This window comes from Panthera leo, chromosome D3, assembly GCF_018350215.1.
Source record: "Panthera leo isolate Ple1 chromosome D3, P.leo_Ple1_pat1.1, whole genome shotgun sequence".
NCBI classification, from domain to species: domain Eukaryota; kingdom Metazoa; phylum Chordata; class Mammalia; order Carnivora; family Felidae; genus Panthera; species Panthera leo.
In genome coordinates, this window is record NC_056690.1 from 33,462,848 (window position 1) to 33,489,713 (window position 26,866).

General features: G+C 42.2%; 1 protein-coding gene across 7 annotated transcripts in view; it reads right to left on the reverse strand.

Moving 5' to 3' along the window:
* LOC122203049 (piezo-type mechanosensitive ion channel component 2) overlaps window positions 1-26,866 on the reverse strand; it is a 468,341-nt gene that overhangs the window by 222,432 nt on the left and 219,043 nt on the right. For all 7 annotated transcript variants that reach the window (XM_042909601.1, XM_042909598.1, XM_042909599.1 and 4 more), the window contains exon 4: window positions 24,145-24,187. In XM_042909601.1, the coding sequence (XP_042765535.1) occupies window positions 24,145-24,187 (43 nt within the window). The remainder of the gene's footprint in view (window positions 1-24,144; window positions 24,188-26,866) is intronic.

The following is a 26,866-nucleotide window of genomic DNA, read 5'->3' on the forward strand; positions in this document are numbered from 1 at the left end:
AAACAACCCCCCAAAACAGACAATAAAATGCACTCCTTTTGCCACATGACTCTCATGGGCAATATTCTAAAAACTACCCTAAAACTTAGCATCAGATCCAAAATCCTCTCCGTGAAGTTCAAGTTTCCCTATCTTTAATCTGATTTCTGGTTCCTCCTGAACTTGTGACCTTCCTCAAGGGGTCTCACCATCCTATGACAAGGACATATTTCTTCCAACTTCTGGACCTTCGCTGATGCAGTTTCTATCAGCGTGAATTTTCACCCGCATCTTCTGCACTTGTTCCAATCAAAACTCACGTGTGTGCTCTTTTGACCTTGTTGATAGAAGCCTCTGTGTAACTGATCATACATTCTATCCACTGGTCTCACTTCCTGTCCACTCCTCATGCATTTGAGAGCTCCTCATATGCCTCCTGTTTATTGATTTTGTGGCCACAAAAAGGCTACCACCAAGGCAAGGTCCTGGTGAAACCCCCTCAGAAATCATTTCTTATGGTTTATCAAAAATATTGATAAAAATGCAGTGACCAAGAACTTCCTCCAGCTGTCCTCTATTCCTTGCTGGGGAACCGCCGATGCCCGCCTCTTGGATTTGTCTTCTTCTTACTTACTTTGTCTGAGCCCTCAGAGGATAGTCTGTCCACCACCACCACCACTAAATCCTATAGATCACTGTTTGGAGTCTCCACGTCATGTATTCTTAACAAAGGAGAAAACTCCGTCATAACATTCACAAAAACCAGAACTGCACCACCTGGAGCATATCCCGAAGTGGCTTGCCTTCCAAGTTGAAAACAAAGCACTGGTCACACTGTCCAGCTGGTGAGCTACCAGGTTCTGGTGGAGGTGGGGCTACAAGGATAATATTAAAAACAATCAGAGGTCTTCATCCTGAAACCACACTGGCAGTAAACACAACGTGCCACATCAGAGGTTCCCCTCTTGTTTGAATTCCCGTGTTGAACAGCTTGGGGAAAATGAACTACAATTAATTTTGTTGGAAAGAAAGTAAGACATGCGATGCGTGGCTGCAACCAAGTAGCTCATTTATCGTCTTGATAAACACTGGATCCAAAAAAAGCAAAAGGCTTTGTGTGTCACTACGGAAAGCTAACACGGAATAAAGAAAGCAGCATGAACTTTGGACTTAAAGACCTTGAAGTGAACCCCATTCCTGTTAATTTAATTCAACAAATATGTATGAGTATGTATCAGCTCACAGGCATTTTGCCAGGCCCTAGGCAGACGGTGCAGAGAAAGACACTGCGCCTGGCTGTAGCAAGTAAGAAAGGCCGGTAGGAGGCCAATAAACTCCTAAAGATGGGTGAAGTCAATATTATCAATATTACCCATGTGTAGAAGTGTCAGCAAAAAGAGGGAACGATGGGTGAGCTCTATTTGTCAAGGAGGCAACAGGGGCTGCTCCCTCGGTTGATCGTCTGAGATGGGTTTCAAAGGATGTCTCAATTAGTATGGTGTGTCTGGGGAATTCCAAGAAAATTCATTTTGTTGTGATCTAAAAGATGAGAATGAATGGTGGGAGAAGGTCTTGAAAGGTAGCAGGATCCAGGCCAGGAATGACCTTGAATGTCATTTGGACGTTCATATGTCAATGCCAAGGCATGTGCCGAGGTTATTGGTCAATATTTATAAGCCACTTGCTTTTTAATGTTTGTTTATTTTTGAGACAGAGAGAGACAGAGCATGAACGGGGGAGGGTCAGAGAGAGAGGGAGACACAGAATCTGAAGCAGGCTCCAGGCTCTGAGCTGTCAGCACAGAGCTCAACTCGGGGCTCGAACTCACGGACCGTGAGATCGTGATCTGAGCCAAAGTCGGACGCTTAACTGACTGAGCCACCCAGGCGCCTAAGCCACTTGCTTTTATATGTACATATAGGCAAGTTGTTTAATTTCTCCGTTTCCTAAATTATAAAAGAAGAGAACCGGGTATCTCCATCTGTGTCACCCCTTCTCTCTGCTCCACTGAATACTTCACCCAAATGAGGGCTCTCTCCCGCGTTACCACCATGCATTCTTCCCATGCAGAAATCAGCACCGACATGCCACTATCCAATGACCACCCCGTTCTTATTCCACCAAATGTCCTGACAGTGCCTTGTCCTCCTCTGGGGCCAGGACCCTCCCCAGGCACGGGAAGTGCATGTAGCTGTCATGTCTCTTCAGTTTCCTCCCATTTGGAACAACTTCTCGGTATGTCATTCTTAGTCTTTCATGATCTCGACAGTGGATGAGTACAGTCTTCATTATGTAGGATAACCCTCAATGTGTCTCATGCTTCTTGTAAAAAGTACCACAGAGATGATGCTATCTGGTCTCTGTGTACCAGAGGCACGTGATTCCACCATATCCCACCTGAGTCATTTGGTTGGGCCACTGTTGCCATTTTCCCTTTTGTACTCGACTCATATTTTGTGGGCAGATATTCCAAAATTACAAAAACCCCATTCCTTGTCAAACCTCCATCCCCCAACCTCAACCCTCATCAACATCTCCTGCCAGGATCAACTACCATTATGATGGCTGCCAAAGCTGGTTAGCTGCGCCTGTACTTAATTGCCGTTCCGCTCCAAGCAAGCCCTCCCCCCTTATCCCCAATTAATTAATTACTTAGCCAACTACATCAGAGTGGACCCAAGAATTCCACATTGTATTTGGAAACTACCGTTATTTATTTTGAGGCTCAGACTGCCCCTGAGCTGGAGAGTCCCTGGAAGCCGGCCCCTGTGACGTCCTTATCGTCCATGAAGCATTTTCCAACTTTCTGACACAGTGAGGTTTCAGGCCCGTCCCCTATTTCCTCTTCTTCCACCCTTTCTACTCTCTGGTCCCCAGAGAGCCCTGTTTTCTCTTAGTGGAACATGGTATTCAGAACTGGGTTCTCAGAGGTCTGGGTGCTTGGCCATTGTTTCTGGGCTATCCCACTCGACAGGGTAGGAAACAGGTGTATTTAACACACAAAAATGTACATTGATTACGATTTCTACATCTTTCTGTGCATATACATTCTTAAAAGACTTGAATCCATTCTGATACGTTCCCTTTCAATTTCACACCTTGGGATGTTTTCTAGTCTCTGCCTTCCCTGTTTCATATTTTTTTCATGTTTATTTATTTTTGAGAGAGAAGGAGAGACAGAGCATGAGCAGGGGAGGGGCAGAGAGAGAGGGAGACACAGAATCCAAAGCAGGCTCCAGGCTCTGAGCTGTCAGCACAGAGCCCGATGGGCTCGAACCCACGAACCACGAGATCATGACCTGAGTGGAAGTCAGACGCTTAGCCGACTGAGCCACCCAAGTGCCCCTTCCCTGTTTATAAGTCTTTGCTCAGATAGTGAGAAATTTGGCTCTCAGTGCGCTTTATATGTTTAGTTATATGCTCAATCATTTTGTTGTTATTGTTGTTGTTTAATGGAACTAATTTCCAAACCACACCAGCTGCCTCATCCACCTGCAGCTATGTAATCCCTGGTACAGGGTCACTTTTTTATACTGGGGACACTCCCTCCAGTACCTCCATACAACCTGCTCCCCAGGTCCTGGCTTGCCCACACCCACACTCCAGCAGTTAGCACTTCAAGGCAGCCCTTCACCCCTAAGGGCACACTCTGTGGCAGTAACATTTAAATGCTTGATTGCAAAGGGGGAGAAGGAAAGATGGGGAGGCCGGGGAAAGACGGGAAAGGACCCTGCTGATTCCTGATATGGGGCAGATTTAAGAAAAGACAACAGGGAGGAGAGAAGTGAAACGCATCTGGGGCAGCACCTATGCACATAGGTACTTCCGTTGGGCAATGCCCTGGGTTCCAATCTAGCTCCCATGTTCTTTCAGTTTCCCCCACCCCCTAATCTGAGCCTTGCCTACTGAATAAAGTACCACTGAGCAATGTTTGAGGAAAACAGCAGCAAATTATTCTAAGCCACAGCCTATTAATAGAGTAGTTTGGTTAGGTCAGACTGAGAAATCTTTGTGTTTTGATAATGAATTGTTTTCAGGCTTTGGACCAAATGCTTGACCCCTCCGAGCAATCAAATATGACTGTAATGTCTCTGCAGACTGGAGACATTAATGCTGAACATTAACAGTATGGTTTCCGAAGACCACAGTTAAAGGTATTTAGAATAACAATCTGCAGTTTAGGGTAACCTCCTAGCTGCTGGGTTGTGCTGCCTCAACTTGGTTAAGGTGGGGCTGTTTCTGGAATCCTGACCCTTCAGAGTTTTGAATCAGAAATGTCCCAGGAGATACCTGTGTGTGAGCTGGAGGGTGCAAGAGAAGCAGGGCCGCTGTGTCCCAGGGCTTCTCACAGTTGGATGAGGTGACAGACGAGCGGAGAGGTGTCATGCAGGAGTCCTTCGCCCTGGCTCTCCTGCACTCCACACCCAGCCCTTCCTCCTGGAAACTGGCCCCTCAGGTCAAGCAGACCAGGCCCAGCACAGACTGTGGCTGCACAGACAGAGCTTCCCATAGGCCTTTCCAGAAGCTTCCCACCAGGTCCCACTTCCAGTCCTGGATGTGCCCACTCCTCAGACGCACTGGCTCACCTCCATCTTTCCCGTCAGAACTTCGCTTCCCTGGCTCCGCCCACAACTTATACAGTCTCGTTCCTGGAACAAATTCTCTGTCGTATCACAGAGCAGCTCTGGTGCCCCACAAAAGCCCTGAGTGGCACATTCCTGCTATAATTCTCTTGTGGGCTTGCAAAGCTCTCTTGAGTTACTGCAAAATGGGGACCAGGCAAAATCTACTCTGGAGGTCAGGGATTCACTCTACGTTATTGGAGGATCCACAGCCTTGGGGTCTCCATTTGCTTGATCTCAGGTGTGAGGATGGCACATCTCATCCACATTTCTGAGGCAGGGAGACTCTCATTCGTCAGTGTGACACTCTTCAAATGCCATGAGTACAAGCATTTGTCACTGTTGTAATGTCTCCCAGTAAGCAGCTAAAAGAGGGATTAACTTCCACTAATTTGCTGCCAGCTTTCTGTATATCATGCTGGGCCTCACCCTCCAGCTCAGTGTTGTGTTTTGCTTTGTTTCGTTTCCAACTGTAGGTCGTGACTAATTCATTTATTAGCAAATACACTGAGTGGTCATCAATCAGCATTTTCTTTTTCGTGAAGCAGGAGAACGAAACGGAACAAAAATATAGGAGCGTACCGCATGGGGTAAGAGCGGCCATTGTTTTTTGAAATTTCATATATTTGCGTTGTATTGGACCATTGGCATAAGGGTACTAGCGTGGTCACAGGAGAAGAAGTTTGAAAAGGATTCTCTAGCACATTCCGTCAAACAGGTGGGGCGGTTGTATAGGGCACAGCACAGATAAAGATGATACCCAGGTAGAGAACAGATGAAAATAACACAAATCCTCTCTCCAAATCTCTTGGAGCCAAATGTATTTCGAAATTCATACTGTTCCAGACTTAAGAGAGGCCCCTCTTACTGTATGATTTAGTGCTGGCAGCCGGCACTGGGGCTGTGGCCCGATCCAAACACACACGCCTGGGACAAGCCACACTAACTGCAGTGGTCTCCCCTTGGCTACCAGGTGCGTTCAGGTCAGGTTAGGCTTTTCCATCAACAAATTAGACTCAAACGTTAAGTTCCCAGGCATTTTTGAATTTGAGGTTGCAGGTAAGGGCTGCGGATCTGTACTCTACCAAATTAAAGCAAACTAGGAGTACTAAGCTGTAAAACAAATCAAAATTGTTCCAGGTAATCACGTGAGTTTAAAAAAAAAGAAAGAAACTCTGAAGTTTTAACTGTCAAAAAAGTGTACCCATATAGATTCAAAAACATGAAAATATAAATCTATAAAGCAAAGATTAGAGCGTGCTGGTCTACCGCAAATAGAATTGCCGAAGAGTATCTCTAAATATACTTCCCCATGCAGTTAAAATGTGATTTAGTTTTCAAAAGTTTGTTCAGTAAGCATTTTGAGTAATGCAGAATTCATTAACTGGCAGGCATACTGAAGGCAAAATAGACAATTTAGAGACTCCCGGAATAAGAGAAGCAAAAATATATAGTCACACAAAGACCTAGATGCAAATGTTTTTAACAGCTTCATTCATAATCACCCCAAACTAAAAACAACCCAAACACCCACCAACTGGTCAATAGATACTTCTGATCTATGCAACGATCTATACAATGGAATGCAATTAGCAATAAAAGAGAATGAAGTACAGATACTTACAACTCTGTGGATGAACCAAAAAAAGCATTATGCTAAGTGAAAGAAGCAGACACAGGAGGCCACATGCTCCATGAGTCCATTCATAGGCCAATGTGGAAAAGATAAAACCACAGAAAGAAAAATCAGATCAGCAGTTGAGCAGGGAGAGGGCTGACTACAAAGGGGGCAGAAGGAGACTTTCCTGAGATGACGGAGATGTTTTGTATCTTGAATGTGGTGGTGGGTACATGATGTATCTGTTTGTGAAAGTCACAGAACTATACCCTGAAAGGGGGGGTGAATCTCACTGAATGTAAATTATACCTCAGTAAACCCAATAAGAGAGAGAAGAGGAGGGAGAGAGAGATTGAGACTGACAGAGAGCGTGAGAGCAAGCTGGACTAATCCAGTATGAAATGACAAAGGCAATCTAGAATGACCTATGAGGACTCAAGACGAAAACCAACATCTGAGACAAAGGAAAGGAAGAAACGCTGCAACCAAACTAAGCAAGCACTCAGTACAACTGGCATTTTTTAAACAAGCTGCATTTGTAAATCTGTTAACTGAATGACACAGAAAATGTACTAAATGGTAGCCATTGCTCTGTGACGTCTCAACATCAACAAGAAAGATGGTCCCAAAGGTCCTTGAGCATTTTGCTACTGTACTTCCACAGAAGCTGTTCATCGGCTGCTTCTCCCAGGGGGTTTCCCTAATAGAAAAATTTATGGCAAGGATAAAATTAACACTGCTGGATGCAGAGGAAATGGTTTCTTTTGTGCATCTCTTTGCTCGAAATTCTGGGAAATTATGTTCAAACAGTCCGAGACCTATTACCAAATCCCCGATTTATGGGATTACAGCTAGGTTATTGAGAGACTTTCTCCTAAACAAAGATTTAGTATTCTTATAAATAAATAAAATCAACACTCTTCAACAAATTGTAATTATTTTATATGATCCTTCTGAAATAAGGACTGCAACTAACTCTTTTGGTAATACAATGACTTAAGGATTTCTAAAGTACTTTTCCTTCTCCACTGGAAGAGCAGATGACACATCTTCATATAATAGTCTGTATTTTATTTATTTATTTATTTATTTATTTATTTATTTATTTATTTATATTTTTAAATGTTTATTTATTTTTTTAAAAAAAAATTTTTAACGTTTATTTCTTTTTGAGACAGAGAGAGACAGAGCATGAACGGGGGAGGGTCAGAGAGAGGGAGACACAGAATCTGAAACAGGCTCCAGGCTCTGAGCTGTCAGCACAGAGCCCGACGCAGGGCTCGAACCCACGGACTGCGAGATCATGACCTGAGCTGAAGTCGGCCGCTCAACCCACTGAGCCACCCAGGCGCCCCAATGTTTGTTTATTTTTGAAAGAAAGAGCGTGAGCAGAGGAGGGGCAGAGAGAGGGAGACACAGAATCTGAAGTAGGCTCCAGGCTCTGAGCTGTCAGCACAGAGCCTGACGTGGGGCTTGAACTCGAGATCATGAAGGGAAATCTAACCGAATGAGCCACCAGGTGCCCCTAATACTCTGTCTTTAAAGCTTTCCCTGCTGTAAAATGATATTCACATGGGCAGATGCAAACACTGCAAATTCTTGTTAATTATGCAGAGGAAACATTGATTTAGATAAAGTTCTAGCTTACCAATTGTCTCTGAGATTCAGTGCAACAAATGTTATTTTGTATCTGCTTTGCATTTGGTATCCGGCTGAGCACTCAGCCATGAATATGGTTGTCTGTTTGGCAAGGATGCTATCTGAAGTAAAAGTTTTATGAAGAGAAACTATATCACGTGGAAACTCAGGACGGGGGGCGGGGGGGGGGGCGGTGCTGTCCAGAAAGAGGTGAGGTGACATAAGGGAAATGTCTCCAAGATGGCAAGATTTTGATAACAAAGCACGAAGCAAAGGGTGTTCCAGATAGAAACAGAGTCTAGAAAATATGGGGCGGATTCTGACTCCAGTCTTCAGAAAACCTGAGTTATGTGTGTAGAAGGAAGCAGTGGGAGACAATTTGGAAATGTGGGTGGGTCCCCAATTTGGGAAAATGTAGAAAATTAAGGTTGAGGAGAGACATTAATTCAGTGGGCAAATGAATAATTTCATTATATCTGTTTTAGTAAAAACAACTTAGTTTTCCTGTCTTGAAGCAAGGGGATATGGAAAAATTGGAACACGGCAGGAAGGTAAGACAGAGAAGGTCATTTCACATTCCCAAGGAGGAGTAAGGTGGGCCTAAACCGAAGTAATGACAATAGGAAGTGTATGGCAAGGAGGGAATGAACCTCAGAGCCTTTTCAGATGTTGGGAAGTGTTCCTCGAACGTGTGTAAATCCGTGCAGTGCAGGAGTGAGGCGAGAAGCGGGATGCAATCACTTGAGACCAGGAAAGCATAAAGAACACAACCAGTGACATTTACACCATCACCACTCTGGCGGCGGGATTCCCCCTGACGGGTTCCACCCGGATCCACATCTGAGAGGCTAGCAAAGAAGTATGCAGGCTTGACGATCAGAGAGACCTAACTGCCACTTGCTCGTGTGAAAAGAAGTTACTTCACTCTTCACTCACAGGTCACTATGGAAATGAAATGACCAAGCTATAGAAAATGGTGCAAAACTGTAATTGTGTGCCACTTCACATATCTTGTGTGCAGACGCATTTACGTGCCTACGGGCATGCGTAAAGATAGATCAGGAAAAAGAAGAGTCAGAAGGAACTGTTTCCACTTAGGTCATCCAGGATGATGCATTTCTAAGGGTCCGATGGAACACTCAAACAGTTCCTATGACATACACTTAACACAAACTGCAACTTTCCACAACCAATAATGGCTTGGCCTCTAGCTAAGGTGTTTAACTGGAAAAGACATTTCAGAGTAGTTTGAGCTATGAAAGAGCTAATTTCAGAATTGCAAGTAAGACGTAGAGCAAATAAGAAATCTGAACCCCATGCCTGTATCGGACTATTAGCATAAGTCTCCAAAACATTCCATTTTTATAGACTCAACATCCAAATTCTACGTCCATATCAAACAGCACCAATTTCCTGTCTATTATTCATCATGCTGTCTACACCAAGACTTGAAACCTTTAAGTGATATATTACACAGTTCATTTGTTCATGTTACTAATGAAATCTAAAACATTCCTTCTGGTACCTCTAATTTTGTATGGAATAAGGCGCCAAGGTAACCACCTGAGAATTTAGGTTTTTAGTTCAAGACTGCATCATTTTCCATAGGACCTGATCTTTATCACTCATTAACTCAGACTGTTTATATTAGTCACAATGACCTGATTTAGTGAAGATGGGGATTACAAATCAGAAAATCTTTTTTTCCAGCCATATTTTAAGAGAGAGATAAATTTCAATGAAGGATTACATCTTTTTTTTTTCTAGAAGAAAAATTGATCTGTTCACCAAATACTTACCGACTGAGGTCACTATACTTGAATTTAAAGTCATTTTCTAAGTTGTGAGCCAAATTCCTATGGTAAAGCTTTCAACAACATAAGAAATGCAAATCACCTATTTTTGTGATACACACACATACACACACACCTATGTACATATATTAGTCTGTGGCTTTTAATTTGTTTCAAGTATACACAAGATATTTTGGCAGATCAAAGAAAACAGCAAATCTGATCAATTGCAAAAGAAATGTTAATGCATTTCTATATGTTATATGTTATATATAACTATATGTAACTATATGTTATATATATGTAACTATATGTTATATAGAGACGTAAAGCCTCAGATGTTAAGATCTTCTGGCTTTTCTTCCAATTGTGTGGGAATTACAGGCACTTGTTATGCACTGAATGTCTGTGTCCTCTCAAAATTCATGAGATCCTAACCAGCAATGTGATGGTATTAAAAGGGGTGCCTTTGTGAGGTGATGAGGTCATGAGTGCAGAGCCCCCATGAATGGGATTATACCCTAATAAAAGAGTCCCCAGCGAGCTCTCCTGCTCTCTTTGTGCCATGTGAGGACACAGTGAAAAAAATGCTGTCTCTGAACCAGGAAGCAATTCTTCTGGCAGATACTGAATCTGCCGGCGTCATGATTTGGTCTTCCCAGCCCCCAGAACCATGAGAAATAAAAGTTTGTTGCTTAAGCCACCCAGTCTGCAGTATTCTGTGACAGTAGCTTGAATGGACTAAGGCAACACTGAGTAAGTGCTTATAACAAGAATGAATGGGACCTCTATCTGCTATCTTATGCTGAAATGTGGCTATCTCATGACAGGGAGTTTAAAGAAAAGCTAAGACTGAATTCCCTCATCTTACAGGACTTTAGACCAACATAAAATTATGCAGTCGGTCTTAGAACATAGTGGTCTTCTCTCAAGGTGCCTAGGGGGACTGCTACTCACCACAGCCTTGCAAATCTCTGATGTACACATTCTGATCCCAAAGAGTAACATCCTGCTAAGCCAGGCTGGGGGTGTGAGGATGGTCACCCTGGCACAGTCCACAGTCCCCTTGGGAATGGGAAACAGAGGCAGGTGTGCTTCTAGTCCCCCTCCACACCCAGGGCAGATATCTCTGCCTGCCAATGGCACTCATTTTTGCCTAAAAACTTTTAAGTTGAGTGTTTCAGTCAGCCACTGGCAATAAATCTGAGTTCCCTGGTTACATGGTTATAGAAAATAATATTCCTTGTTTTGTTTATTTATTTATTTTGAGAGAGAGAGAGAGAGAGAGAGAGAGAGAGAGATGTGAGTGAGTGGGGGAGGGGCAGAGAGAGAGGGAGACAGAGAATCCCAAGCAGGCTCCGCTCTGTCAGCACAGACTCCAGCGTGAGGCTCGATCCCGCGACCTTGGGATCATGACGTGAGCCGAGATCAAAAGTTGGACACTTAATTGACTGAGACACCCAGGCTCCCCAAAACAACATCTTTACTTAGTCCTGTGCTTGATTCTTTAAAGATAAATTTTTGAAAGGAAAGGATAAAGGGAGAGTTAGAAAATATTTATTAAACAAAACTGTTACTGACAGAGACTATTTGATATATGCATACTACCTCATCTGAGAGAACTGATATCCTGTGACTTTAACGAAACCTCAGCCAATGTCAGAGATTGATGGTGAGACGCAGGGAGAATCAACCTGATTCTCTGGTGTTTTTTCCACGCTTGCCACATTGTTTCCAGGCAAAAGGAGCCTAGCTGTTTGTTTTATTCTATAGGCGGAGTATATCAATAGATTGCCGTGAATGTTTCATCGTGAAGGCCCTTCTTTGACCCTTGGGGCTCTTGGTTTAGCCTTTCTAATGGTGTGATAAGAATTCTGGACTGTGTATCAGCGGTAGGTGGGTCTGAAGCAGGAAAGGTAAGTCACTTGCTTTTCTTAATACATGCTTGCACACATGCACACATGCACACACGCGCACGCACGCACACACCACACACACACACACACACACACACACACACACACACACCCATCCAGCAGGGCACATGAAGAGTAAAGGTCAACAGAGTTATTTTTGGCAACTGTCATTGAGACCTAAAGCAAGAAAGTAGGTTGAGTGGTGGTGTTCAGAGACTAAATCCATTGTCTACTGCTTCCGAGCCACGTGGCCACTGAGGGGAGGGGCTCTGCGTCTTGGTTTCTATACGCATAAACTGGCTTGGTGCTATCAGCCACTGCAGGAGACTGTGTGTGGGTGATGCACACACAGTGATGTCTAGAGCGCTTGGCTGAATATTATTACTTGGCTGAATAATGACATAATTAGCCTTACTAAATGGTGGCAAAATAATTTCATTAGTAATAAAATTCCATTTCACGGAGTTTTATGAAATGATCTGGATCTGGACACAGATCTGGGCTTTGACCAATCTTGAGTTTAAAAGCCGATTTCTAGCTCTCCTGCTTAATTTCTCTACGCCTAAATGTAACCATGTGCAAAAGAAGGGAGAAGGGTCCTCTGGGGTCTCTGGAGTCTCAAACGGCATGATTCTAGGACCCCAATTTAACTCCTATTGGCCTGTACCTCCGGGTAATTGAGGGAGGAGAATAAACATTTGCAGATTCTATACACTGATAAAGAAATACAATGATGTCTTCATCTAAAACAGGGCTTTTTAGCTGAGGTTCATTTACTGCGTTGTGCTTCTAAGGCTCTTTGAATCCCCTGAATCTTCAGCACGTAAAATGTTCTGTTTATGTGAGTATGTGAATTTTTCTGGAAAGTAAGCCTGTTACTTTCAGCAGATTTTCTAGCAATCTATGACATGTCACCACCTATGTCCCCCAAAAATTTAAACCAAAGATTGCTAAAGGTTCATAATTTTTTCATTAAAATAATAATATGACAGGGGTGTCTGGGTGGTCCAGTCGGTTGAGCGTCCGACTTAGGCTCAGGTCATGATCTCACAGTTCGTGTATTCAAAGCCCGCACTGGGCTCTGTGCTGACAGCTCAGAGCCTGGAGCCTGCTTCGGATTCTGTGTCTCCTTCTCTCTGTCCCACCCCCAGTTGCCCTGTCTCTCTCTCGTAAAATAAATAAACATTAAAAAAATTTTTACATACTATTACAAATAATAATAGCGCTATTTTGTACTCACAAAATAAATCAATACCAAAGATAAAATTGGAATCTAAGTTTTTTTTTTTAGTTTAGTGTCAATTAAGACAGTTTAGCACTGGTATCTTATTTCAGGTCTTCCAAAAGCCCGCCTGGAGTGGAAGCCCTGGGTGCAGGTGGTTTATTTGGGAAGTCTTCTGGAAATTGCAAGAATGTGACAGCGATGGATGGAGAAAGAGAAGCCCACAAGGGTGTGCCGTTGACAGGTCACTGCTGTAAGCGGCTCCTAGGAAGCTTTTGCACACTCCAAGCGATGCCCTCTGGATTCTCCACGGCAGCTGCAGCACCTATATCCCTATATCCACTTATTTCTTCTGCTCACCGATGCTTCCGGGCCTTTCACTGCAGGCCCTTCCGGGCTGCCCTGCCTGTGGATGGAGCAAATTTCCTAAAGGCTAGAGAAAGCCCCAGGGCAGAGAAGCAGAGTGTTGCAGGCACTAGATGGAGAGACAGCAGCCAGAGAGTGGAATCAGCCAACTGGACGTGGCCCGTTTCAGAATTCTTCTCTCACACACCACATCCAATCACCCGCTGAGTTGTAACTTCCCATTTTAAAGCCTAAAACACATTTGGCACACATCCTCTCTATCATATTCAGTTGCCCCTGCCTCAGTTCAGGCAGGAGTAATCGCTCCCCTGAACTACTGCAGTGTTTTCCAGTTCATCTTGCTCGCCTAAGCTATCCTCTGGTCCATGTCACTGCCCACAGGATCCTTCTAGAAGTACATCTAACAGTACCTTCCCTGGGTTTCACACTCTTCAGTTGCTCCCAATACTGTCAAAGATTATCCTGATGGGTTTCCCACCCATTCTCAGTTTCATTTCTGTCTTCATTTGTGCCCCTTGTGCTCTGTCTCTAACATCTGATGGTTGGTCTCCAAAAAAATCACCCTTGTAAACCCCGCTGGGGAAGTTGCTGCAGTGACGTTTCAGAAACCACTCTTCCCTGCCTCTCAACTAGGCAGCCAGGCCTCTGCTCATGCCCCCGCAAGCAGACACATTGCCCCATTTGTCTCTACTCCATTCTGTAATTATTTGCATCATTATTGTCATACCTGGTACATAGTAGCCCCTCAAACACATTTTCAAATGGCTACACTAAACAGTAGCACATAATCGCTGCGTTATAGTTTATATTTACATATTGGTGTCTTCTAGAAGACCAAGACCGTGTTCTTCCATCCCCTCCCCTCCCCCCCCCCCCAGCCCTCAGCATAGCAAGAATAATGTGTGTTCAACCAATGCTTGTCAGCATGAAGCATCATAAATGCTGGCACAGTAGAATGTGAAAGTCCCGAAGGTAGAGTCACATAAAAGTGAGTTCATATCTTGTCTTTGACACTCACTAGCTGTGTGGTCTTGAGCAAATTACTTAACCACTCTGATGTTGCTTTGCTCATTTACTAAATGCGGGTGGCATACTCCGGTAGATTATATAACTTCTTCCAACGGGACACTCTCCTTTCCTGAAACAGTAGTATACACTCCTGACCATTCCTGTGTGACTTATAGTGCACCTCTGCAGGAGGAGTGTGCTGCTTTGCCTACAGACTGTCACTTGGCCACGGGACCTGCCTGAGCAACTAAAAGTAAGCGGAAGTGGCTCATCTCCCATTTGGGCAAACACTGGAAGAGCCACCGCTTGCCTTGGCCATAGCTATTTTCCTCAGCCACAAGAAGGGCATGTGCCAAATGAAGGCTTGGTTTCAGCCTGGATCCCAGAATGAAAAAGGTTTTTGGAGAAGAGCCACAGTTGGTCCACAGCCTCTGAAACCAACACCTAATATGAGCAAGAAATAAACCCCTGGTCTTGTAAGTCACTGGGATATGAGGTTGTTAGCTAGCCTAGCATAAGTCAGTAGAATCCAACTCCTGAATGTTGTAAGAATTCAATAAATCAGATACGCAAAGTGCTTCTCAGACAGGCCACCATTCGATAGGTCTTTGAAAAATCTAACTCCCTTACCCTGTCACGTTCCTCTGAAAACCCAAATCTATCCCAGAGGTGGGCATAAAGCAGAGGTTTGAAAATGTTCAAATTGTCAAATAAATGAATAAATGCATATGTTGGGCTTAATTTTAAATACCAAAATACAGACACATCTTTTTCATCTAGTCATTTCCTGCGTATAAATGACTTTGGCAGGGTGCCTATGTGGCTCAGTTGGTTAAGCGTCCAGCTTCTTGATTTTGGCTCAGGTCATGATCTCATGGTTCGTGAGACTGAGCCCCGTGTAGGGCTCTGTGCAGACAGCGCAGAGCTCACTTGGGATTCTCTCTCTCCCTCTTTCTGCCTCTCCCCAACTCTTGCTTTTTTTCTCTCTCTCAAAATAAATAAAAAACATTAAGAAATTACTTTGACAAATATTTTAGATAGTAATTTCAAAACAGCTTGCTAAAGCTTCCAGGAATATTTACATGGGGTCTAAAGGAATTCAAGAACTTAGTAGCTCATCTTTCAGAAAACCAAAACAGGGCAAATCATTTAATTGAGAAACATCTATTGTGCACCTACATCTATATGCAAAAATACCATTGGCTTAAATGCTGTGAGTGTGAAAACACATTGCTAAAGCCCAGCTATGATTTCCCTTGATTTACTCCATAGACCACAAGACTACAACAATGCTGTGATTTGAATTTAATGTGTTTTCCTTTCTGTAGGCTTCTCTGAAAGGCAATATAAGGAAATACTTGTTTTGATCTAAGTGAATAGGTATTCAAAATCATCCATTTTATCCCACAGACTTATGACCTTAAACAATTAAGAAACATAAATAGTGACTCTAGACATTGACATCTTTGTTTCTGTCAAAATTGATTTCCCTTAACCATCACATTTCTTGGATGCAAGTTTTCATATGGAAAAGCACATCATAGATCCATCATTGGAGTGCACCTTTCCATTATTTTCCACATTTTATAGAGCATTATCTGCAGAAACAGCATTAATTTCAATAGCACAGCTAGTGAGTTACACATAAAGCGGGTGGATTGAAAGGAATTTGAAAATTTGCCTTAAATTTCTCAAGGAATCAGTTAATTCTCCGAAGCCAAAAGAAACTAAAATTTATCAGGACAAGCAGATTCCATGGGGCTGGGCCAACAGAGAAATGCCATACTAATATTTATTTGCAAGGCCATTTATCGAACACTTATTAAATGCCTGTATTTGCCAGTGTGTGGGCCAGCACTAGAGGCCATAAGATGGTGAGACAGAGGTCCTGCCCTCAGAAGGATAGGTCTAGTCTGACCTGATATGCACTGATTAGTACATATAAGATTATGAACATACCTGGTGGCTTTGTTCTACAGAAGAGCAGGAGGGGTTGAGAGGACAGGAGAGGACCCTGAGGGTGGTGCTCAGTGGGGCGAGGGGAAGGTTCTGGGAGGAGGTGGGGGCTGGGCACAAACAACCGTGAGTGTCCTGAAAGGCACCAGAGGCAGGAATGGGGGAAAGCCAATGAAACGCGGTACAAAGAGTCTGCTAAGCCCTCCCCTGGTTCTGTTGCCAGAATCAGGTCCTCACTCCTATCTTCCTTTATCCAACCACTTCACGAAGTGAGTTAGGTGCCAGGTGTCTCGGTTAACAAGACAGACACAGCTCCTGCCTTGGTGGAACTCTCAGTCCTATCAGAGGGAATTCTATGCTGGGAGGCAGCGGGTGCCAAACCCGGCGCATGAGACTCAGTAGTTCGAGAAGAGAGACTCGGGATGCTCCATGTTAATACGAAGGTCAGCGAATTAAGTAATTGCTCACACTGACACAGAGAATAAAGCCACATCCTCCTCCCGATGCTCTCAGGGATGAGCTGGCTCCGGCTGCAGGCTCCTCCTACAGGCCACCACAGTGCAGGATAAAGGAGACGCTGGGACCCTGCTCTCCTGCCTCCTAAGAAGCGCACTCTTGTACAGTCCCTTTCCACCTAACCCCTGAGCTCCTCGCCACAGAGGACTCAGTTCTGTACTCAACACGCAACACGCGTCTGCTGAGCTAGCACACTGCGAGAGTGTCCTGGGCACCAGGGTATCAAGGCAGTTCCATCTTTCACACACTCACAGACTTCAAGGTCCAAAGGGAGAGAAACACAGGAAGTAAGGTTCAATACAAAGTGTCCATGTATATACCATATGAGGTAACTGATCAACTATGCCCACATTTCATCCAATAAGGTATGGTACTAATTCGGCAGAGTAGAAGAATGCATGAGGTATGATGGAAGAGGTGGGGCCCTGGGAGGGAGCCATCAGGAAAGGTTTTGCAAAAACAATAATATTTAAAATTAGAATGGTGGGTAGATGGTCTTCACGGGCTAGATGCGAGGGAGGAGCCTGACAACAGACAGGCAGCTGGTAGGAGGCTGGTGAACCCCCCGAAGACAAAGCCATGTTCTTTGAATTATGTCTACATTGGTAAAAAAAAAATCCTTGGAATATTTGTGTTTCATCACAGCAGGCTCTTTTAGGGTGATTTATATTTGAAAATAATCTTTGAAGGGGAAAGATACTTCATTCCACAATTCAAGTAGAGCATCAAATAAAGTCACATGCAATACTGTTACTAATAATCTAATTTGAGGTACCGTGCTGATTATACAGATTCATTAAGAATAGGCTCTCTGCTTTTTAAGTAAAAAAAAAAAAAAAAAGGGTGGAATATCAGTACAAGATTGTTATTTTAAAATAGGCAGCAATAAGACTTCCCAGAAAGTAGGAACTTTTATTTCTTTTGGCAAGTTACTCTGCAGGAACCTATTTACTTGCTAAAAAAGTTTCTTTTTTTTTTTGCTCAGATGAAAAGTGCAGCTTTGGATAGAGAGAGCCATTTCAGACCTAGCTCAGAGCTTATTGTGATAGATATTACGAGTGCCTTCTACCTCTGTCACAGTGACACCTCTTCTTTCCCCTAAATTATTAGCAAGGTAGATTCTCTTTGGGCCCCAAACTGTGAGTCACAGTGACAAATGCCACTTCCAGGTGGAAACATTTAAGGGCCAGTATGCATTGCTGCAAGCTCTCCTTCCAGGCTTAAGCAAACTCAGAAGCGTCCTGTTGAGGCATAAGTGCCCCAAGATTGAAGCCGGAGAATGGCAGGCCACCTACAAGGCAAGCTGCCCTCTAGATCAATCTGGCCTCCTCGTTAGACTTTGCCTGAGTGAGAAAGAAACATTTGTTGGAGTAAGCCCCTGAAAATGTGGGCCATTCCCTAGCTGATACATTTGCTTAGAACATGTGGAGTATCAGTGAATTTCCAAAGCCCCACCCATATGCATCACTTGAACAGAGATTAATGAAGGACTGTGATTTGGAAACATTTACAATCATTAATTTAGACGATCTGCACAGGAAGCTGAGCTTCAGATTGAAGTCAAACTGTTAGGCACAGATTTTTTTTTTTTATAATAACAACAAAAAACCCTATGTCTGCTTTTGTTATGCAAATATCAATATTGTAGCAGGGCTGAGAAGGCGGTAACGAAGGTCAGATCCAAGACATATGAACCTATACCTTTGGTACATTACAACACACTCCTATGCTGAAATCCTAAAATAAACTCTTGATATCCTCCACAGAGGGGCAATGTGGTTGTCTGCAAGGTGAAAATACACATTGTCACGAATTGAACCGCATAAACTGTGACGATGTGTATTTACTCTGAGATAATGTATATAATCACACAGATTCCAGAAAGGAAATGGCTAAACACCATCTCACAGGCAAGTGTTCCTGCAAGGAGAGCAGGCAGGGCAGATCCCTTAGGTCTTGCTTTCGGTTACAAAATGTACAACAAAGGGCGTCTTTGCTTTCTTATTCTTGGAGAAAACTTTGAAGCTTTAGCTGACTTAGTCACTTCTTTTCTTTAGATGTGGCCACTTTAAAATAATCTGCTAGCAAATAGATTGATGGACAAACTTCAAAGGACACAGCGATGAAAAGATCAATATCTCTACACAATTTCTCTAAAGAACCAGATCGCTTCATTTAAGATATAATTGGAATTACCTTTAAGAGAAAGAAGAGGTTAAACTCCAGAAGAAAAAAGCACAGCCACATTTAACAGCACTGCTCGACAGTCTTTGCAACTGTAAATGCACAATAACCTCCAAAATCAATATTTGTTCTATATTTTAAAATGCTTGATGCGGGGTGCCTGGGTGGCTCAGTCAGTAAAGCGTCCAACTTCGGCTCAGGTCATGATCTCAGGGTTCATGAGTTCAAGCCCTGTGTCGGGCTCTGTGCTCACAGCTCAGAGCCTGCTTCAGATTCTGTGTCTCCCTCTCTCTCTGCCCCTCCACAGCTCGCACTCTGTCTCTCTCTCAAGAATAAATAAAACATTAAAAATTTTTTTAAATGCTTCCTGCAATGCAGAGAATACTCCCTGTGCATAAATGAGAAAACATAGGATAACATAGGAAAACACAAGATGACATTTTAAGGTGACATCTAAAGATCAGGATGATCACCCAGCTGAGATTACACGTTAAACAATAAAGTATCGCGCTTGATATATTCCTTAACAATATTTTTATCTGCACATTTGTTTGGAAGTATAACAATTTTAGGGAGGCATTGCAGCATGGACTTTATACTGCCTAGTTTTATTCAGATAAGAATATCCAATAAGATGGTGACTGGAGATTATATCCCCAGAGCTATAAGGACATGAAAAATAAAACAACACAACACAAAAGAGACCTACAATGAAGAATTTAGGGTGTTTTGGTGTAAAAATCTTCATCCTTGGAACCAGGCAAACCTGGAAATGAATATAGGTGAGTACTAATGCAAGTCAATGGCCATGACTATATGGGTAATTACTGGATTTCTTGAGTTTCTTTACCTGTGAGATGGCAACCACAGTCTATGGTGGGGGGATGGGTGTCAATAAATAATGGCCAGTTGCCTGTTTTTGTAAATAAAGTATTATTGGAATATAGCCATAATCACTGTCTGCGGCTGCTTTCTGCTAGAAGGCAAAATTTAGAGGTAACAGAAACTGTATGGCCTGTAAAATCTGCAATATTTACTATGTGTCCTTTATAGTAACCATTTGCCAATCTCTGGTCTGTGTGGTTGCTATATGGACTAGAAATTATTTAACATAGTGCTTGGTACACAGTAGCTGTTTCTTTAGATCATTATTCAAGTAAGGAGGGAAAGGTTAAGGTCATACAAATGTGTATGACAGAAACACACAGAAAATGTTTCAACTGCCAAATCCTGTTGATCAGTGAATCCTTAATCATCTGAGAAGAAGCTCTTGCCCAAAGTGCTCTTGCTTCATGTAGTTGACAGCAAAGATCTTAACCTGTTCTTTACTCTTATGGGAAAATGATGCAGGATAAATGCAAATTAAATGGGCAGTGAGATGCCATTTCTCACCTATCAGACTGGCAAAAATCTCAAGTTTGACAGCATGTTCTGTTGATGAGGCACTGGGGAAATAATTACTCTCCTGCATTGCTAGTGGGAGTGCAAACTGTCAAAAGTCGAGAGAGTGAAACTTGGCAAAATTAGCAAAATTCCATATAAATTTACCCTTTGATTGTCCTTGGGAATCTAATCCCTAAGATAATCTGGCAAAAGCACAAGTGTGCACAGGGTTATTCATTACAGAGTTCTTTTGGAAGAGCAAAAGACTGGAAATAGCCTGAAGGTCCACCCACAGAGTACTGGCAAAGAAAGAGTTGAAGCAAGTTGCTTGTGATCCATTTTCCCCTGAATACGAAGGAGATACTGGGGTTGAGGGAAGAAGGTAAGTGACCTGGTTTAGGTTCTGTGTAAACATATTAACTAGATCACCGGGCAAACAGATTAATTAATTAGTTTTTCTTTCGCTAGGAAGAGAGTCCTCATCAATGGAATGTGTCAAGCAGGAAAGCCCTGGTTCAAGATGTTACAATAAACAAATCTTCAATCCATAGATGGATGAGTTATGACTCTGGAGAAGGTCACATTTCTTAGGCATAAAACTAGACATGTTGCAAAATCAAATGCTTCCTCCTACATGAGGGGCTTACAAATCTCATTAGAAACCTCAACTATCACTCTGGGTCAAAGGGGATAGAGCCGGTATGAAAAAGGACCTGAGGAGTCACATGGGCTATCCTGGATTTCTCCTTACATTACCAGTGTCCTTTGGTCATTTGAATCCCTGAAATGATTAGTAAAGCTTGATACTGGATAAGATCCCAGTCTCATCCTTTGTGCTGGCTCATCCACACAAAGGAGTGCCACCGGCAGGTTCATGGAGTGATGAATACCTATCGACACTGATGGGGAATGATCTCCACAATATACTCCCAAAGTGTAGAATAATGGGTATAATATGCCACTCTTCATGCAAGATAGGGCAAGGATACAGATACACACGAGGACTGGCTTGCACGTGTGAAAATAAACACCAAAAGGTTAAACCAAAAGCTAATAAACATGGTTATTGTAGAAGGAGGAAGGCGTGGGGCACAGGGGAAGAAGATGCATGTGACATTTCTCTGCAAACACGTTATACATATAAAAACAATATAATTCGTACATGGAGATATATACATGCGATGTATTCAAAAATGAAATGTTAAAAATCCATTGACATTAAAAAGGTTCTGAAACAAATGAGCCAAGTTATATATAAAAAGTTAGACTACAATCACATAGAAAAAAAACCTTAAGCAACTTTACTTTTACTTTTCATTCTTTGATTGCACATCCTTAATGTAATACAGAGTTAAGACAATGAAAATTTAATTAATTAATTAATTTAATGTATTTATTTTACATTTTTGTGTTTTTGGAGAGAGGGAGAGAGCATGAGCACGAGCAGGGTGGGGGGAAAGACAGAGAGGGAGAGGGAGAGAGAGAGAGAATCTTAATCAGACTCCATGCCCAACACAGAGTCCAAGCCAGAGCTGGATCTCACAATCCTGAGATCATGACCTGAGCCAAAATCAAGAGTTGGACATTTAATCGACTAAACCGCCCAGGCACCCCAAGACAATGCAAGTTTTAAAGACTTCATTTAACATTCTTAGTATGAATTGTAATATTAGTGTATTATTTTTAAATTATTTTATATAATATTTTATATATACTATATATTATACATATATACATTAAAATGAAATAAGTTTTGTTAAGAACCAAACAAAACTTTATTTTTCAGTGAAAAATAAAATAATGTATGAATTTAGGGTATTTTTTTAATTAAAAAAAAGTATTTTCTACCTCTAACATGTATTGAATAAACTGCCCGGAAACAATGATGGTCTAGAAATGATGGGCATCCCAAGTATTTAGATTGTGATTTCAAAATACCACTCTCCACAAAGAAAGTAGGGCTCCTTGGAAGAATGCGTGACTCCGGGTCCGGAATACCGGATGGGGTTGTACACAGAACTGTACTAGGAACATGGAAACTATAAAAGACTGATGGTCCTGTGTCAAAAGGACAAAAAGCCAAGGTGAAGTTGTTCCCAGTGAGTGAAAGGGAACATGCTGAATTGACATGAAATAGAATGAATAGAGACACAATCCCACAAACAGACAAATCCAGAACGTGAGACATTCTTCAAGACAACTGAAGATTTTCTTGATAAGTCAATGACATGAAGAAAACAAAATGAAGTTGGTAGGGAATTGTTGTCTGTGATGTAACAACAAACAGGAATGTGTGTGCTTCAATAGCACCCTGATTCAAACCAGTATCTTTAAGATGGCATTTTTGAGATCATCAGGAAATGGAAGCGTTGATACCAAGGGCTTTTTTTTTTTTTTTAAGTTTATTTATTTTTGAAAGAGAGAGAGAGAGTATGAGCTGGGGAGGAGCAGAAAGAGAGGAGACAGAGAATCCCAAGCAGGCTCTGTGCTGTCAGTGCAGAGCCCAATTCGGGGCTAGAACTCATGAATCCCAAGATCATGACCCGAGCCAGAAGTCAATTAACCAACTGAGTCACCCAGGCTTCCCGCCATGGACTTATTGTTATTTGCATTTGGTATGATGGTATTATGATTCTGGAAGAAAACACCCATTTTTTTTTTTCAGAGATGTATCCTCAACTTATGTAGGGAAAAAGTGACACGATGTCCAAGGTTTTCCCTAAAATAGACAAGAAAAAGAAAACAGACAAAAGAAGTATCCAGCTTCCCACTGAAGCTGGATAATGACTTTCAATTTATTATTTTCACCCCTTTGCTTATGTTTGGTGTTTGTCATTAACATGAAAGAAGAATCAAGAGAAAGAAAGATACTTTGGGAAAAGACTTCACACAAAATGAAAGAATGATAGGATTTTCCATTCTCTGTTTTAAGTTGGCCCATGATATTTGCCTATCTCAAGCCAACCTCGTGCAATAACCTTCAGAATAAACTACAAAGATTTACGGGGAGACCAACAGCAATGGTGCTGATTTTTGGTGGAAGTTTAAGTGGAGAGAGAAATAAATCTCTGAATCAAATAACAAATGATACGGGAAATGCCACCATAGTTAGCCTGGCGAGGAGCTATTCTTATTGTCTCTTGCTAACGGAGAAATGCATTTTAAAGTATTTTATTATTTCTCTAAGCATTCTGTCAGCTTGATTAATACACCTAAAAACACATTTCCAATGTGATAAAAAGAACTAGTCAAAATCTGCTTTTAGAGTAAAAAATAAAATAAAGTCACTTTCCTCTATTCCAATAAGTTGTACCGACCTGGGAAGCTCCATAATAGACACCAAATGAGAGACGTCTGTCACACAAGCTGCCCCTCAGTTCCAAGGCAGGTTGGTTAGCAACCTTATTAACCCTACCTCTACTTTGATGGTATAATAAGTCCATTTTGTTTTCTTTTGCGGAGATGCTGGTGTGGGAGTGCTTTTAGCTAGGAGAGACATGATCTCAGCTTCTAACTTGCAGCGACTAAGATCTAACAATTGTGATGATTGGAAAGGTGTCAATATCAATGTACATTTCTTTGTGCTAAAACTGTACAACTAATGGGACACGAGCGGTGATAAAGCTAGAAAAGAGCAAACGACTTCCCATAATTCTCCATTTAGACAACTCACGTTTGATGCTGTTTCCTGATTTAAGAGACATTTTCATATAAATTCCTCCATCTGATCTCCACGTTCACCCTGCAGGCTGGCAGGGATTTTATCATTCAAAGGGCTACTTTACAAGGAAACAGAGGCTCTGGGGGCAAAATGATGACTTCCTCATGGGCATAGAGTCCCTACAGCAGTGGTGACGAGACCACTGATCTGTCATCAGTAAATTACTTAGAGTGAAATAGGACAGGAGAACCGAAAAGTGAAGCCATGCTAAATGCTGCTTACCTTTCAAAGCCAATCTGCCGAAATGTCTTTTCCCATGTTGAGCCTGTAAACGAGACGAAAGAACATAATTAACTGATGTACCTCAAGCATGCAGTTAGTTTTGTCCTCTTTTTGCATACCCTGGTAGATACTTGGCTTTACAGTTACATGGGATGAGTTTTCCCTCAAACGCATCGTTCCCACCACCAGTCCCCAAATGGCCCTTTTAGAGAACATTCCACACAACGAACAAGTGACAAAGCTCTACCTCCCTTTCCTCTGGTTATACTGTAGGCCACAAAATCACACTCTAAGAGTCCGAATGCATCAGAATAACAGGAGTAAACCTCTCCTGTCTAAATTAACACAACAGCATCTTGTAAGTTGTAGTCTCTAAAATTGAACTTTTAATTTCATGTGGCACATGGAAAGCAAGATGGCGCCCTCAAGGTCTAACTCATTAAACACCAGGCCTTTATCTCACCAGTGTTGAAGCACAAGGATGAACAGTTCTTTCTTTTTAAAGCTAAACATTTAAATCAGAAGTCTCTTGCATGCAAAACATACTGTTTCCAGTGACATGATTTAAAGAGTAGTATATCCAAATCCATAAAAGAACAGCTGGGCTTTAAAAAAAGATTTTCTATAATATTTTTCATGTAATAATTCTTCCCTACCTTATAGGTATAATAATTTCCTGAGAACCTGATAGACAGAAGAGTGCTAAATTTTTGTTTTTTATCAAAGACGACTTTAATAAAAACTGCATTAATAGAAGTTCAGGGTTTGTACTAACTCATGGTTTGACGATTTACATGAGTCAGTGGCAAATACATTTTGAGTTCAGCACTCACTCACTTAGCCCTAAATTCGTGAGTTATGCTTTGCATTAGCTTGTTAATCACAGCAGATAATCACTGCCCTTCTGTACAACTGATTTCTGCAAACAGGAAATGGGAGATTCAGCACTGGGTCTCCAGAGGCAGATAAAGTCTACCCTGTTTGTTTTCCCCCAAGTCACAGCGAACTACGATGGTGCTGTATCTCTTTCTGGAGAATTCGGCTTCAGATGCTTTACTGTCTGGTGGCAACTCAGCGTCTCCTAGGGTTAGGCTTCCTGGAAAGGCAGGGGATTATACAGTGGTTTCCCTGGGCCCTCTCTGAAGACTGAGTCCCAAGAGAGCATGAATATGATGTTTGCCTTCGGTTCATATACTTGGTTATGACGAAGCATTTTAAACAAGTATTCTACATAATAAAGGACTACATTTTTGTTATGAATTATGAGCACACATGCACACACACACACACACACACACAAAGATTTAAAGCAGATTCAGGCTTATCTCTTTGGATGAAGTCACTCTTATCCAATTGAATTCCAGTATGCTTTGCGGAGTAAAAGTAGGAGTCGTGGAATTTTAGTTAACCAGCCCAGGAATGTCCATGGCTCCTCATCCAGGGTAGCAGGCCCATATGAATGTCATCTGTCCTGTGAGTCACAGGCAATTCAAAATCCCTATCTCAGGAATTCTTGGAAGACAATTATCCTGCCCCTGAGATACTAGCAATTAAGACCCTGGCAAAACATAACAGAACCTGAGTCAGAAACCACATTGTATTCAAAGACAGCTGGCAACAGCCTGGCCCAAACAGAGAAGTGGGAGAGATTAAGAGTCTCCTGCCAAGTGAGAACCAGACAGTCTGAGCTCAGACCGAGTGGCAAGGGTCTAGGGGAGGCTGAAGGGATTCATGAGAGGGTCCGGACGCTATTCTCGTTGACTTGCTTCCGGTGAGAAACAAAGCACCTTTACATTTTTTTCTATATTTTCATTTTTTTGCCCAGATCTGCTGCGTGCATCCCTAAACTCATTTTTTAAATACATTTTTAAGAAAACTCCCCTTTTTAATAGATCTATTATCTATTATCAGGCTCTATTATCTATTATCAGGCTCTTAAAACATGAAACTTTAGTTAAGAAATAGGTTCCAGGGGCACCTGGGTGGCTCAGTGAGTTAAGTGTCCATCTTTGGCTCAGGTCAGGATCTCGCAGTCCGTGAGTTCAAGCCCCGTGTCGGGCTCTGTGTTGACAGCTCAGAGCCTGGAGCCTGCTTCGGATTCTGTGTCTCCCTCTCTCTCTGCCCCTCCCTCCCCCAAAAAAATAAACTTAAAAAAGAAAGAAATAGGTTCCCTCTTCACATTTCTTAGTAAACTCACTCAAATAAGCAGAACAAGATAAAAGTTTTTGGTGCAAGACTCCCAGCACTCCTTGGAATAAGTTTTCTTCAGCCACTCAACCAAGCACAATAGAGATGGTTGAAAAACGACTTCCTTCTAGTGGCTAGATACTAACTTAATTGATACTTTGAGCATCTTACCTACAACTGGCATTCATCATTGTTTGCTGTGGATACTCTACTAATCATCTTACTGTGTTCGTTATACGACCGAATATATTAAAATACGGTTTCTGCCCTCCAACACCACATACCCTGGAGGTTTGGGTTTTTATGTCTTTTGTGAGCACTTAGTCATGATGAAATGAGAAACACACAATAAATGAAACAGACATATCCAGATCCCTCTGGCACCAGGAATATTTTTGGCAGCTCATTATTCAGTTGTTGGGGAATTCTTTTAAAGCCATTAACCATGTTTTACATGGTAAGGTAATATTATTCTCCTTTGCTGGAGCGGTCCAACAGGGAGAGAGAAAAGTAGGGAAAACAAAAGTAGCTGGCA